The 16,757-nt window shown below is 43.5% G+C and overlaps 1 protein-coding gene across 8 annotated transcripts in view; it reads right to left on the bottom strand.

The window, feature by feature from the left end:
* TANC1 (tetratricopeptide repeat, ankyrin repeat and coiled-coil containing 1) overlaps window positions 1–16,757 on the bottom strand; it is a 68,021-nt gene that overhangs the window by 32,970 nt on the left and 18,294 nt on the right. For 3 of the 8 annotated variants that reach the window (XM_064661793.1, XM_064661791.1, XM_064661796.1), the window contains exons 2-3: window positions 13,462–13,536; window positions 1,150–1,353 (exon numbers count right to left, since the gene is read on the bottom strand). In XM_064661793.1, the coding sequence (XP_064517863.1) occupies window positions 1,150–1,353; window positions 13,462–13,522 (265 nt within the window). In that variant the 5' untranslated portion in view covers window positions 13,523–13,536. Of the gene's footprint in view, window positions 1–1,149; window positions 1,354–13,461; window positions 13,537–15,893; window positions 16,090–16,757 lie in introns of all 8 variants that reach the window. The other 5 variants (XM_064661797.1, XM_064661792.1, XM_064661794.1 and 2 more) reach the window with 4 other exon arrangements.

Raw genomic sequence — 16,757 nt, 5'->3', positions numbered from 1 at the left:
TGTATGTCACTGCCCGAAATCACTGAGCGAGGGGCTTGGTAAAATATTATCTCAAAGACACCCAGATTGCAGTAAGGTTTTCTCAACAGTAACAAAACTAAGAGTTAGATCCTCACCTTCACTTAAGTCTTGGGCAAAAATCCCATTTCCTTCCCCTTTTCAAGGACTTCACCCATCATTTAAAGTTGTTTAGCACACGAACCACTTGTAGCAAGGGACAAAACCTCAAAATACCATTCTGTGGTTCAAAACTTTTATGTGAACTGTCAAAACCAACCCAAAATTATTTACGTATAAAGCAAGATTATTACTTTTAAATTTTGAAAGAAGAAAAAACCCACTATTGATAGGCAAGTTAAACCAAGAATACTTTTTACAAACTGTATTAGCTATCTTACAGCAATCCTTTGCACAATGGTTTTTCTTTAATTTTACATAAAATGGGTCATTAGCCAAGACATTTCTCAGTGCTGACAAAACCCACCTTTCAACACCCTCTGTTCCCAGACCTTATAAACTCAAACCTGTTGAGTGTCTCCACGGGCAGCAGGAATATGGACAGTGTCACTTGGCCCCCAGCTCTGCCCCCAGTGAACCCAAGTGCTGCCGGTGTGCTGGAATGATCTCGATGCACAGAATGCTGATAAAAGGAGCCCGTGGAGCCCCATATTTAGCCTGGCTCACACACCACTGTGTTGGCACCACTGAGGACACAGTCCCTGAAAATTATCAACTTCCTTGTCACTTCCACAGCAATTTGTCTATTAATACATTTATGTTCGGAGATAGGAGTGAAACAAATGAACTGCAAAAGGTACAACAACGACTCTTCCACAGTCACTAACATTTGCATAAACAAAGGGGTTTGCAGCAGTCCTCTACCTGATACACTAAGCACAAATAACTGGACTTAACCATATTCAGATATTTCAATACAAGTATTTGCAACATCAGTTAATTTTTTGCCATATGAAATAATATGTTCTATTTAATATATTCTATTTAATAACCTTTTTTCCCTGGGAACATGCACTGCTCTTGTTTTTGTTGCCAAAGTTCAATATGATTTTACTGTGTTACTTTATGTAACATCTGTCAATAACTGAGCTAACACCCTATGAAGGTTTGAGTAGCTCAGTTTGCCTTTACCTGGAGACTTCTTGTTTGCCCTGGCCTGCAGGAGGTAGGCCTGGCGTGGCAGCAGGGGCGAGGAGGGCAGGGACATGGACACTCCCTTGGCCACGTTCATTCTGTAGGTGTCCTCGGGGCCTGGCTGCTCCCCAGGGGGCAAAGCTGCATTGTGGCCAGATGTGGCTACGGCCTGCGAGGCATTCTCTGGGCAGCAGTCACCTGCTAAAAATAGAATTTTGTCATCCATTAGCTGATGTGCCAAAACAAACAGCACAGAGTTGCACTGAAATACAAGTATTTAACACATGGGAACGTTTGCCAGCAACAACTGAGCAGGACTCATCTTACTGTGCCCCCTCCACTGCAGAATTCAGATAGCCACCAGAAAACTGTAAACACAAGTAAGCAATATTTTCATTTACTGTACTACAGACAGAAAGGGGGAAGAAAAATCTCACTTTCAACAGTCAGTACTTTCTAGGTTTCAATCTTAGAGGTAAGTTTCCTATGAAGATAAAAGTATTTTTACAGCTAAAAAGGTGTTTTAGGATCACTGTGGTAGCCTGAAAGTCAGGACCACCTGAAATGTTGTTTACTGAACTAGTTAAAGGAGGAATTTAGTTGGGTTACCCCTCATAAGGAATGAAAAGGTAGATCACTAAAAGGTACACTCAGAGATGGCCAGTCTAAGATGTTTTTCCACTTTGAGTAGAAATAAAGAGGTTAAGGATTTTTTTCTGGTTTTTTTGAAAACAAACTTTCACAACAGGCGATTCAAGCACAGGTTTAACATTAGGTGTATTATTCTTTATTATTCAACACAGTAATGTGAGTTTGCATCACAAGTTGTTGAAGAACAAAGACAAATTTGTGATATTCCATTTTTCCTTTGAACATAAGCAAAAAGCAAGGAAGTAGAATGGTAATGCTGCTAAATATAATTAGAAAATACTGGAATTCTTGGTAACAGCTGTTTACTAGATACATTGCCAGGTTGTAAGTTGGAATTTGTGTAAGTATTTCAAGTGGAATGCTGAGAGGTGAGGGGTGCAAGAGGGTTAACAGGCACACCTACAATTCCCTCACTTCTATTTTCCCTTTTACGATGACACAAACAATCTGTTTAATTCACTGTTAATGTCTTCTTAGTCGACTTTTGAATTTTGAATTAATTTATCCTTCTCTATTGTATACGAAATTTTACAACACAGAAGAGAGTTGGATGGGGCTAAATAGCTCTAATCAGTAAATTCTGATTATTTGATCATGACAGTAATTGGAAAGATATTTTACAGTCAATACATACGAACACCACTATATTTTAGTAATTTCTGTGCCAGCAGTACTCCAGTCTTCCTTTTCCCTGACAGCCCTGCAGATTCTGTGGGGAGCAGTCTTCCATGGCTCAGATTCTGAGAGCAGTTTGACTTAAAAACCAAAAATCTAAAATGTGTACCACAGAAATTCTCCTTTTCAATCGCTTCATTTCCTAATTTTACAACAAGCCTTTGCTTATTGCCACTCACATACCCACAGTGTTCAGACAGAATAGCTCTTCAGAGCAAAGAATACATCTTGAGAAAACCCAACCCTACTGGCTCCAACCTAAGCATGTCATATCCTCGGTGATGTGAACATGTTTAACAGCACTGTGTTCTGCTGAAGCAGAAAAACTCCTGTTACGAGTGGGAATGGTGAGGATACTGTGGAACAGCAGACAGCTATTGGACAAATATCATTCCAAGAAAGCAGAAACAGCACTGCTGCTCCTCCAGGCCCTTTCTAAAGAGCTGTTAACCCACAGCTCACAGACTGAGCTGTGAGCCCTTGGGAGCTCAGAAACCAGGGACAACAGGGACAACAGGGACCCACCCGAAGGTGTGCACCTCCAGCCCCTCAGACACTGCCCAGCCCGTGGCACGGACCAGCCCTTCCTCCCCTCCTGATCCAGGAGCAGCTTTAATGGAGAGGCCTTGGAACAGCCCCTGTCCCTCACAGCTGCTGGATGAGGATCCCCTTTGCTCACACACAACGGGGGCACAGCACGAGGAACTGCTCCGTGCCCAGGGCAGGGACTCCCAGAGCCAGCCCAGGGCCCTGCCCAGGCAGCGCCGACATTTGGAGAGGGCTCGTGGCTCTGGAGCTCAGCCCCGGCCACGGGACACAGCCCACAGGTCTCTGAGGGACCCACGGGACAGAGCCCACAGGTCTCTGAGGGACCCACGGGACAGAGCCCACAGGTCTCTGAGGGACCCACGGGACAGAGCCCACAGGTCTCTGAGGGACCCACGGGACACAGCCCACAGGTCTCTGTGGGATTCATGGGACAGAGCCCACAGGTCTCTGTGGGACCCACGGGACACAGCCCACAGGTCTCTGAGGGACCCACGGGACAGAGCCCACAGGTCTCTGTGGGACCCACGGGACAGAGCCCACAGGTCTCTGTGGGACCCACGGGACAGAGCCCACATGTCTCTGTGGGACCCACACACTCATGGCCCTGCAGGGCAGCTCCACATCCACACGAGGACCCTCACTTGTGGCTGGCTCCAGCTTGAGGGGTGACAAGCTTCTTTTTATATGCTTAGATCATCCTTTCCCAAGTCTCTGAATCGATCCTGTAGGTTTTATTTACTCTAATCCTGCATCTTCTATTTTGTACAAATTGGGCTGATGACCAAATTTATACATTTCATCCAACTTACAGGAAAATTCCCGTAAGATACCTGGAACTACAATGACAAAACAGACCCAAAATTACCAAGCTTGTGGGATCCACCAGGTAATACATTATGTTTCTAACATAGCAATTTGACATGATACTAGAAAAATGCGTGAGAAACAGCTGTCCAAATACAATTTGTTACAATGCCTGAATATACGCAGAGGCCACATGCTGATAAACACAGAAACCCCAAATTATTTGTTACTAACCTTCAGGTTAGTAACTTAAAATCATTTTAGTTACCAGAACAATACTTTAAAATTACATGACATTCTTGGTGCCTACCCCAGTGTAAAACTGGTGATGCCAATTCCGGAGCAGGAGGAAAATGACCCCTCTCAAATTTGCTAACAATGTCAAACAAACACATGAGGGAAGGTCCTGTGAAACCTCACTTTCTTTTTTTTTTAAACCTCTGAGTTGTACATTTTCCACTGCCAAGTAGCCTCTGGACAAAAAGCTTTCAAAACATCAATCAACACTGGAGTTCTTACTCAGTGGTCAGTGTAACCACAGAAACAACTTAATAGCTTTAAAAACCACACACAAAAAGCTTGAAGAATGGAAATCAAATCCCAGTTTAGTTGCACCTAGGGATGCAATTCAAAAGCATAATCTGATTAACAAACTACTTTTCTTCTTTAGATACAAAAAGATACAAGGATGGCTGACTAAAGTAATGATTTTTGTAGAGCTTGATATCCTAAAAGAAAACTTGAACTTCAAGATTAAACTAATTCTACTGAATAACGAAAACCTTTACAGGGTATATGTCAGTATTAAACATAATAAAATGCATCTAATTCTTCATTCAATGTAAGTTACTTAGAAACCAGAAGAATGCCAACTACTTTATCAAAATATGCTTAAAAAGAGTTTGGTGCAGATGTGGGAATTCAGATTATTTAATGTATAATATATTGCATGTATATATATGTATATTTCATGTATAACATATATTACACAGCCTTTACAACAGTGAGAGCTAAAACAATGAACATGCAGAGTCCTTGAGTCTGGGTACTGAGTGACTGAGAGCAGTCACTGTTCCGTGGATTCCCTCGGCAGGCCCTGCTGGGTTGGCCCATTTTGTCTTTTTCTCCCTTGACCTATCTACTTAAGTGAAACGGAAAACTCTCAACCCACCTCAGAAAAACATCTGATACAGAATCGTGCTGCAGAAGAAGAAATCCTAAATTCTGCAGTTCTGTTTAAGATGTTTTAAAAAGAAAAAAAAAGCACTAACACTGCAGGGTGCTGCTGCTGGCCAAGAAGCCCCATGGAGCGAAGGGCCACACCACATCGCCCCAAACACAGGAGTACACAGCTCTGACCAGACTCCTCTGGCACCAACTGGAAACCAAGGAAGGAGCAAACAAACCCTGCCATGTAACAGCTGCAAACTTTGCACTTTGTAACATGTCCGGGGCAGGAGACTGGAAGGTGACAAACCCCGGGTACATTGCTAAGGATCCTCGGGCTGGGGCAACGTTCATGGGGCTGGTCTGGGGCTCTATGTCCGAGGCCACTGCTAGCTCCTGCTGGCAGAACTTGGAGCTCAGCACATAGTGAGGGCAGGAGAGGGACTGGAGCCCTCTACACAGCAGAGACAACCAGAACTGTTCCCCATCCAGCTCAGTCCCAAATGCACTCAGGTGTTCTGCCTGTGAACAGCCCCGGCAATCCTGCTGGAACAGGGGGATGGTGCCTCTGTCAGCCCCCAGAGTCCTGCTGCTGCCACACCAAGCAGTGCAGGCTGCCCAGGGCACTGCCCAGGCCCCATCCCTGGGCTCTCCAAAGCCGAGGGACCCAGCGCTGGGATCCCACAGTGCTGCACTGTGACAGCACTGCACAAATCCTGGGAATCTGCACCGGGATGACCCCAAAGGGTGAGCTCAGCAGGTGTAATTCCCTGCTACTCCAGAGTGAGCACAATGGTCCGAGGTGAGATGGAATTAATGCCCTGGCACAGGAGGGCAGCAGACAGGTCGTTCCCTGAGCTGCTGCACACGAGGCCTCCAGTCCCTGCCCAGCACGTGTCCCGTGATCCCGCTGTGAGAACTGCCGGAGAACAGCCCAGGCAGCAACTGTACCACCCACACTCCAGAGAGACTGCCACAGGAACAGCCAACACTCAGATGTGCTCACGTGTCACTACTGTCTTATCCAACTCCATTCTGCTGCACAGAACGTGTTGCACCCTAACAAGGGTCAGTAAGAGATGAGACTTACAGGTAGGTTTGGAAGGAAATTACAAGTGGGAAAAAGAAAACAGTTGTGTGGCCTGAGGAAAGCGATCCATCTGGAAAGCCCATTCCAGAACGAGGCATCACTGTGCCTAAGTAGCAAGAAACTGTTCAGAGAGTACCAAAACCAGTGGGTTTGGTATTTTAAAAAACAGTTTTTGATGTTCCATTCGCATCTGATCTTTCAGCAGAACTGACAGGCAAGTGTACCCGGGGCTGTCTAATGGCTCAGGGACTGTGGATAAGGTGCTTCACTTGAACTGTCAAACACTGATAATGCCCTTTAAAGGTTCTGTGTCTTTGGAAAGCGAACAGTTTCCACGTGTGCTTGTCCATCCGCTGCAGGAGACGGCGCTCCAGGAGGGATGGGGGCCCAGGGCCCCAGGCTGCCAAGGGAGGGCAAGGCAACCAGTCACAGCACTGCCCACACTGACCAGCCCTGCTCAGTGGGGCAGTCCACAGCCAGCCTTCTGGGGCAGGAAACAGCCTGGCATGGAAAATACATGCATGAGGGAAGAGCAACATTTAATTTATTTGCTCTTAAGACTCTGGAGAGACCAGAAAAATGGAGAAACTAGCACGGAATGGGGAGAAAACTCATTACAGCCTGAGTAAAGGAAGCAGTGAAGTGCACTGAGCGAGAAACAACCCAGGCACCATTAGAATAAAAGCTTTAAATGGACAAGCTTTGCCAACTCTGCTTGTACTTGACATTATTTGCCCATTTTCTGGCATTTATTTCTGAACTCTGGATTACTTTTTCAGTACACAAAATACTAAATGTTCTCTTGTAGTTCTTACTTAAAAAACCAACTAATTTTTAGAGAAGAGGTTATTCGGACCACTGAAGTGTGTTTCAAGGGCAGAATCTCTTTTTTTTTGGGGTGGGGAGGGGAAGGTTTGTTTATAGGTACATGGGATACACCACTGGAATTTGCTTCTGGGAAAAGACATTCACCACATTAAATACTCAGTGCTCAGCAAAAAAGTTTAAACTCTTAAATAACTGACAACAGCAGCAGAAAGTGGGCAAAGCAACACAGAATAATCAAAACCATATTTTAAGCATGAAACAATGCTTCTTCTGTTGCAAGATATTTTTAGAGTAACAACAAAAAGTCAAACTGAAACTTGAAAGTATTCCAGTCCAAGTTCAATGTTCCAGACAGTGGATGTGTACTTCATGCACCACAAAGTCCCTTTGCACTTAAAATTCAAAGCCTAATAACACAGAGAGTTTGGACAGAAAAAGCCAATTAAATTTGCACATTTAGTTTTAAAATGCAAACTTGTTTTCTTTAATGGCCTTTCCATTTGCCAGAATGGTACCGAAGGTTTGATGCTCCCAGCTGGGTTGTGAGTGTGTCAGCCAGGAAGCTGAGTGAGATGCAATGCAAGACAGCTGGGTTCAAACATGCCTTTGGCCAGCCACAGTCAGCTGAGAGTCACACCTTCACTGCTAAAGGCAAGTGAAAACACTCACTTCTAAAATAAAGATTAAATAGCAGGTCTTAGGAAAAGATTGGGCCTTTCTGCACAGCAACTGCCCTCTTTTTGAGAGTAGCAATTTAGTTGCCATTAGCAATAAAAATAATAAAAAAAAACCCCAAAACACAGTGCCAGTGAATTTCAGCACATTTCTGTTTATCATTCCAAGTGCTGCACATCAGACTCCTAACAAGGGCCTTGGCTGAAAGGAGACAGAAAAACAGGAATGGCAGAACATTGTATGAGCAATCACAGCTCATGCTTTTGAAACACATCTTATTTTTCCAAAAGAATGCTAAGTTGAATCTCAATTTCCTAATTTTATCTGATGATGTGACAAAAAAAGGGAAGAAATTTCAGATTTCATCCTACTTTTTTTGTATAAAATGTTCCTAAAGAGGAAGGCAGACAAACAAAATAACTAACACTCCCATCTACCACAGAACATAATGCAGAAATAAAGCATCCAGTCTATACTAACATTCAAAAATCTGTACACTCATATTTAAGTCAAGGATACTTATACAAAGATATCTGAACACAAGAAGGAAACCCAAAGCTAACTAAGTCTCAAAATTGTAAAAATTTAAGTCTGATCTATCAAATCTGGATCAAACAAGACCCAAGAAATACTTATTAATATGGACCCTTTTTGTCAACCAAATTCAAAAGATCTGGTTATGCAGGCAATCACTGAAAGCCCGATGCATACAAATATATAAGCACTTCAATACCTTTTATTTCAGAAATCAAACCCACCCACCTCATTTCTCCAGATTCTCTCCTTTAAAGCATTATGTGCTACATTCTAAACACTTTTTGTTGACATAATAATCTGTTCCTTGTTATCTGAGCACTACATTAATGTCTAACAAGCCTCTAAGCTGGAAAACCTAAAAGTTCCAACTACTTACCACATTAAATTTCTACTGACATCAACGAAGTTTTCACGCATACCATGTACTACATTTGATGTTCAACTTCTGATGGGATTTAGTGCAGGAAGAGCACTGCAAACTAAGCACAATACTGCCATTATTCGTGTTCCTTCAGGCCTGATATTGGGTCAACAGAACGACAATGCTCATGCTACTAAAAAGCCATCTGAAATAACTGAGCATGTTCTGTAGAAACTTAATATACAGGATTTTCCTTTCTTTTTAAATTGAAATACTTTACACGTATTTTATATTGAATGAGCTTTTGCTTAGTAAGTAAAAAAAAAAAAAAAGCAGATTCCCAAATGCAGACAAGTTGCTGACTTTAGGACAGTTAAATAAAACAAACCTAATTATATAGTGGAAAGCCTCTGGCAGTACAGAAACCCAACAGGAAATACTAATACTAACCTACCTCTGAAGCATTTTGAAGCATTTAAGAATGAGTAGAACTTCTAAAACAATGACAGCTAAGAAGTACTTTTTGTTTATCTTCTGAAGCTTACTGTGTATAGTCTTTACATCATCACCTCATCACAGACACAGACAAGCCCTGCAGGTAACCCTGCTGAACTTGAGCCTGGACAACAGTCTTTGGCTTCAATTTCTTGAACTGTGACGCTAATACACAAAGTTTCTGTGCTGTATTAAAATAAGAAAGGCCAGCTCCTTCCAAGAGAGGCCAGAGGCAGAAAACCTCCCAGTGGTTACAGAGGTCAATTTAAAAACCTCAAGGAAAGAAACCGGTCAACAAGCAAACCTCAATCAACTATGAAAACAACACAGAGAGAGAGCAGAGACAGTTCCATGGTAGGCAGGAAGAGATGCAGGGCAGAAATATGGCAGAGTTGAGATTATCTTAAATCTAGAACATAAAGGCCAAGAGCAAGGCAGGAGAATGTGTGCCCTCAGCAGAGGCCACAGGCCCCATGAGTTACACCAGAGACACCTCCCAGAGAATCGCTGCAGGACTCGGAAACTCTGCAAAGAGTAATATTTATTTGATAACAATAACCTGACAAAGAGGAGAAAATACCACATTTTTACTTTGTTTCTGAGACTGAACGAAAACCTTGAGAAACAAGGGGAAACTGTGGGAGTAAGTGCTGTACATTTTCAGCTCAGTGTGCATGAGACACTATAAACCCACCAATTACCTTCTGGGACACAAGAATTAATCTTCCTGTTTACTCTCTTCCTGCTTGGTTTCAAACATTCCCAAAATAGTTTTCTGTTCCTTTAATGAGACAGGTGCAGATTGTGGGTTTTTCCCCCTCAGGTTCTGTCCTTTACCAAGTATTTTCATCCATAATGGAAGGAAGGACAAGACAAAAGAAAAATCAACTTACAGACAGATATTTCTGTTGTATGGAAGTAACTATGTCTGAAGCAGTGTAAAGACAGGTTGCTTCACCAGAAAAAATTTGGATGCAGAAAAAGTTTGGTCAAAAAATTGTTTTATTTGAAATTCTTTTCCTTTGGCACATCCATTTGTCTAAGTGGAATACCAACCAACCACCTTGTCCTCAAATCCACCTTTAGAAATGCATTCCATTAGTTCTGCTTGTAAAAGCTGCTCTACCCATGAACAACTTGCTGCCAACACAGCTCTTTTCACCTGTGTCCACATGTGTTTGCACATATTGATAAGTATGTATGTGCATGTTTGAACATGTTAAACTTGCCTCATTTACATTTTACCTAATCCTACAACAGCCACCTACCTACCTATCAATGCCTCCCAGCCACACCTAAATCAGCTATTTTAACAAAACAATTGTAGAATTTTTACTGCAGCAACTGCAGGTTTTGAGCCCAACTGCATACCTCCAGCTACTGCTCCTGGTGCAGGCCAGGCAAGCGCCACTGCCACGGGACAGCCTGCCACCTGCTCAGGGAAGAACTTATTTCTACAGAGACACTCGCCAGCCTTCAGCACAGCACTTCAGTCTCTCTCCCAAAGCATCAACACCATTTCTTGCAACCCTCTTTTTCAAGATGACCTTGAATTTAAGAAGTTATGAAAAACTGCAATCCCCATACTCAGCAGGTTGAGTTCAAAAATGTTATGCACAGTATCAGGTCTTCAGCCCTTACGTCAGGGCAAATGAGAAATTCTAACATTAACATCCACACAAGCTATCTAAAAAAACCCAGTCCTAATTTCTTTTTGCTCTTTAACCCTTTTACAGACTTTTTAAGACAACAGCTGTGCCTTCAATTCAGGAAAAAAACCACCTTTCCTATTTGCACTGGTTCCACAAGGCTACCAGCTGTAAAACCAATAAACAGAGTTAACACACAAACAGGAAGTTCTATTCAGTCAAACAGGAATCATCCCACTCGGATCTGAATTACACAGATTTCCAGGCATTCCTTTCATGCAACCCATGGGACAACTGGGGTTACCTCAGTTTAAGAAAAAGCTATTGCAGTTTAGCCTAAACCTCTTCCAATCTAACCCACTGACACGTGGTCAAGCTGCAGCCCATGGCCCTGCTGTCCCTCCTGCCCTGGCTGGGATGCCCAGTACAACCCATGCAGATTTTACTGCTCCTACCTACTCAGCATCACTCCTAAACCAGGAACACATTGAAAACAGACCCCAGCAAGTCTTCCCAGTTGGGTTCCAGGCAGCACTACAGAGCTGTGCTGTCTCCTTCCTCCCACATTCCCAAGCTCTGAAAAAAAGAAAACTTTTCCAAAACTTCATCAGCAAAAAATCAAGTTCATGTGCCCACAAAGCTGAGAGAAACATCTCAATTTACTACTGCATTACTCTGTCCAGGGCTGGCTCAAAGGATGGCCATTTCCACATCAACTCTGCTGCCTCTGGAGTCAGCTCCCATTCCTGGTGAGCATTTCCACCCTCTCCAGGGAGCAGGACATTTTAAGAGCTTTTCTGGCTATTATGGACCCAAAGGGCCATGAAGTGGGACAACTCCACAGTCAGAAAATCCCTGCCATTTCTCATGTTTTGAGTTCAAGGACCAGAGAGAGGAGAGAGCAAAAAATAAGCTCTACAAAGACTAATGTTCTTTGCCTTGCTTCACATCTTTTCTAAAATGGAGAAATGTCTTACAGCCAAAAGAGTTGGAAGGCCCTTTGGAACAAAAGAGAAAACTATTAAACTGGACATAGCTTTACAGGAAGTCCTGGAGGTAATACAGAATGGAATACATGGATTTCTTTTAAATTTTTCACATCATCTTCAAATCTAAAATAAGCAAAAATCTCTGGAATCCACTGTATAAATTACTTCCTTCCTTTTAAAAAGCGGCTCCTGCACTCCTCCTTACTCTAGCTCTCTCCAGCCAGGCATTACTCACCAGTTTTCCCCACTACTTGGTTTCCATAACATCCAATTAATACATGAAACTCTAGAGCTTTGCTGGTAAAAAAGAAACAAAACCAAAACTAGCCAAAACAAACAAACAAACAGAAAAACCCAAACAAAAAAAAACAAATCAAAAATGAAAACAAAACACTTCCCAGGCTCTAACTCTTCCCTTGGTGTTCAGAAATACAGCAGCACTCTATTTGTAAAAACAAAGGGAGAAAATCCTTTCTTTTGCACACATTAATCCAGACAGATGTCATGAGATCCTAAAACACAAAATGTGTTTTCTGACCTACAGGAAAAAGACTTTTCAAGCTTCAGATTTTAATCAAAGCCTGGTCAGAGGAGCTCTGTTCCAAACAGCCTGATTTTCCTTTTGAGCTTAAACCAATTTCCATCTAGTATTTTAAGGAAAAATGTACCAGTGAAAGCCTCACCACAGGAATCTTTAGCCCACTCTGTTTAAACAACTCCAGCTGGTAACTCCAAGTCAGCAGCACACACCAAATTACCAGGATGCTTTTCATCTTGCTCTGTGATCACTCCTGTGCATCTCTGATCTACTGTCAGTGTTTTTTCTGGTCAGCACAGCACCCATCAGCCAGTCACTTAAAAAGGAACTGTGGCAGAGTGCAAACTTCACAAGACCACAAAAATTTCCTGAAGAACACATTAGCTGCCAGATGAACACACAACAGCATTTTGCAAAAGAACCCTGCAAATCCCCTCCACCTGTAGGACTCAGGGTAACTCTGCAGAGGTTTAAAAGCTGCAGTGCAAGACACAGATATAACCTGCTTGTCCAAGAAAGCAGGACTGCATTGCCTACAAGGTTCCAGCAAACAAGGATGTGGCAGCTGTATTACACTCTGGGGTTTATACATTAAAGAAGCATTTGGTTTTGCTTTTACTTATTCTGGGAGTAGGAAATCCATTTTGCAAGGAGTGTAAATGCACTCTTATGGGTAATTTAGGATCTAACTCAACAGAAAATCAGATGTATTAGTCTACATGAATAGTCTGAAGTTAAAAATATAACTGTGAAGAACAGGTAACTCTCCCTCAGGTCCATGAGCTTTTCAGCCACTGCAGCAAAAACTAAATTCAGCACGCCTGACACAGAACAGGCAGGGCTCATCCCAGCCCCAACCCCTGCACGTCCACAGCACCTGCTCCTCCTCAAAGGGAGTTGCTGGACCTTCTCTGCCCCTGGCAACTGCAATGAGAGCTTGTTACCTGCCTTCCTGGAAGGTGACACAGGTAAGTAGTGGCCTACTAAATTCATGGTTAACAGTACAATAAGCTTTATTTTATTTTAAGTAAGATTTGTTGATGATTAATTTTATCTTCAAAAATACCTGTAGTTAAAGCAAAAACTAAAACAACAGAATCTTGGTAATCAGTTTAATAACTTTTCACTGAATTTTTTTTCAATTAATTTTTTTTCCCAATACATGCATAATAAAAATTCTATTACCCATAATATGTAATCAGGGAGTTTCAATTGCATTTCTGTAGCTGAGGACTCTGCAGCCCTGGCCCTGGGCTGTGTTGGAGCTGGCAGCACAGTACACATAGCATTGATATTCATACCTGGATCTTTCTTGGTCCCTTTTCCACCCTCTCGGCTCTTTTTTAGAACTGCCTTTAACATTTTAAATGTTGCTCCTAGAGGATAACGGAGAGAAACAAAAATAAATGCAAGGTCAGTAACATCCATTCACATAAATCCAAACAAAATACAGACAGGATCGATACAAATAGAACAGTGAGGTCATCAGGAGAACCTTTTTGGTAGTTACATTTACTTCTTACAGCTTCACTTGGCCAAGCAAAGTCCTGATGCATGAGGAATGCTTTAATACTTAAACTAAGCAATTAAGAGTTCACTGTCTTCTGGTACAGAAAAATAATGTAGCATTCTCCACATTCCACATCTAATTACAGTTCCATGGCAGTCAGCTGCTGTCAGACACTCCAGCACAAGTAAACCAGAATTAAGGTCTAACTCCTGCCTGGCATTCAGAGCTGACTGGGAGTGGCAGGAGCAGCCCGATGGCAGCTGGGAAAGCCAAGAACAGGAGTGGAGAACAGGGGGACAACAGGCCCCAGCCCTGCCCTGTCCCACACACAGCGAGTGGCACAGGGACAGCAGAACAGACCCTCCCTCCCTCCCTCCCTGCAATGCCCCCGTGCCCAGACAGCAGAACAGACCCTCCCTCCCTCCCTGCAATGCCCCCGTGCCCAGACAGCAGAACAGACTCTCCCTCCCTCCCTGCAATGCCCCCGTGCCCAGACAGCAGAACAGACCCTCCCTCCCTCCCTGCAATGCCCCCGTGCCCTGTGAGCACACCACTTCTGCCTTCCACACTTCACACTCAGCAACCAGCTGCACTGAGCACCACTGCAGGCTGCAGAGCAATACAGAGTATAAGAAAAATACATTTGGGCTGTTAAACCTGGAAGACAATTGAGTTGTTTCAGATAACTATCTTCAGATAGCAGAAGGAAAGAAGAGCAAGGAAAACAAAATGAAAGTATGAAGAGCTCGTCTTTCTCAGAACCCTTTCTGAGAGCATCTGTGACTTGTAATTTCATTTGTCTTCTCTACTGAAAAACTGCAAAGATATCTCATTTTAGAAAATATGCAGTACAAATATGCAACAAGAAGGGGGTAAAAAAGTAATCTGACAGACTGCCATAAACACCCCATGAAGTCAACAGGAAAACCAAAAGCCTTCCGTCCATAAAACAGAGATGCTTCAGAAAGTTCATTTCATGAAATACAGCAGAAAAAAAAAATCAGTGCAACAGAATTTCTTCAGCTCCTATGAATAACCTGAAGCACACACACCAACAGTAACAAGAAGGTTTCCAGAGCCTGGATCATATTCCACATGTGGCTTCCTGACAGCTCCACACCCCCCACAGGCTGGTTCCCACTCATGCAGGGAACATCCCCAGCAGGCTGTGCTGACAGGGGCAGTCCCTGGTCCCACACACCCCAGGGCACAGGGCAGCAAACGCTCCAGCTCCTGAGTTCTGCACCACCAGCACATATGGGAGAGACACTGCTACTGCCATCCCTGCCATTCCTGCCCTCTGCCATCCCTGCTATTCCTGCTGGCCAAGCCCACTACCATCCCTGCCCACTGCCAGAGCAAACAGGTTCAGCAGCACTTACACGTGTTTCCCAAAGAATGTAAACTCATCAACCCTCCCCACTTTCAGCATCAAAAAAGCCCACAAACACACCCCCAAAACAGGATCATCTAAGTGAAAAATGGAATAAACTAAAAGGAAGCAAATGATGATTATTTGTTGGCTACAAACCATCAATAAATTTATCAAAATCAGCATCACTATACTACACTAGAATGCTGAATGCCAACTGGGAAGGGTGAAGCCTCTTTTTTTAAAACACACACACTCCATGTGCTTACACTGTCAGTGATGGGCACCAGCCATGTTCTACAGGCAAGGGCTGTGTGTCTGCTCTCAGCACGCCCAGTCCAAGAGGCTGCACTGAAAGAACATGGTCAATGACACTCCCTTGAACACTGCTCAATTTTTTTTTAAATAAGGAAATATCTCCTAGATTTCCACCACAAGATCATGAGAAAGAACAACTAAATGCAACATGTGGAAACACTCTCCCTTCCTCACTTGTCTGCATGGGCTGGATACAGACCCAATCCACAACAGTAAAGACTTTTCTGAGAGTAAGAAACAGCCCTGACAGCTAGACACATTCAGTGAAGAAAACTGTTCAGTCACACAGGCAAGGCTGAAACATCATGCATAAGAATGGGAAGTCCAATTCCAGCTGCAGAGACATTCTTAACTTTTGTCCAGCTTTGAAACACTAGTGTTTCCCCTGAAATCACTCAGTATTGTATATTGCTGGTATGCTGCACAATAAATTTTACTTACAGCCATTTTAAACTCTTATGTCATGCAGAATGACAGTGACTTTACTAAAACTCAGTGGGTATCACCACACGAACAAGGAAGAAATAACCTACCTAAAGTCCTGCTGAAGTTCACAGAGCAGGTCTCATCTAGCTCTGCCTTATAGAGACCACTAGATGCACTTTTCTTTTATTCTTTTTCCCTCCAGAAGTGGTGGAGCTTAGTGGTGTATTCGATTAGAACAAAAAATACAAGAGGGTAATTATGAAAGGATTTGGTTTCACAGGGTGGATCCTCGAAGGGAGCCTGCTGCAAGGGAAGACAATGACATTGTTGCAAGAACACTGGATCTTTCTTTAAAAAAATACAGTAACAATAAAGCACAACATTTACAGGACCTTGAACAGGTGCAGTGTTAAAAGAAAACCTGCACAGCAGCTCAAAGAGAGAAGAAATGTGAGCTTAAATAAAGTCAGGGGAAAAAACAACGGGGGCAGATCGGAATCCAATGGACAAAGAGGCAACGGGCACCGACCGAAAGCCGGGAGCTCCCTCTGAACCAGGGACACTCCTCACTGGAGGCTGAGCAGCTCTCAGCAGAGACTGAAATCTGGGAGCTCCCTCTGAACCAGGGACACTCCTCACTGGAGGCTGAGCAGCTCTCAGCAGAGACTGAAATCTGGGAGCTCCCTCTGAACCAGGGACACTCCTCACTGGAGGCCGAGCAGCTCTCAGCAGAGACTGAAATCTGGGAGCTCCCTCTGAACCAGGGACACTCCTCACTGGAGGCTGAGCAGCTCTCAGCAGAGACTGAAATCTGGGAGCTCCCTCTGAACCAGGGACACTCCTCACTGGAGGCCGAGCAGCTCTCAGCAGAGACTGAAATCTGGGAGCTCCCTCTGAACCAGGGACACTCCTCACTGGAGGCTGAGCAGCTCTCAGCAGAGACTGAAATCTGGGAGCTCCCTCTGAACCAG

This window comes from Pseudopipra pipra, chromosome 7 (genome assembly GCF_036250125.1).
Source record: "Pseudopipra pipra isolate bDixPip1 chromosome 7, bDixPip1.hap1, whole genome shotgun sequence".
Classification (NCBI taxonomy): Eukaryota; Metazoa; Chordata; class Aves; order Passeriformes; family Pipridae; genus Pseudopipra; species Pseudopipra pipra.
This window is presented reverse-complemented; position numbering and strand designations above follow the sequence as displayed.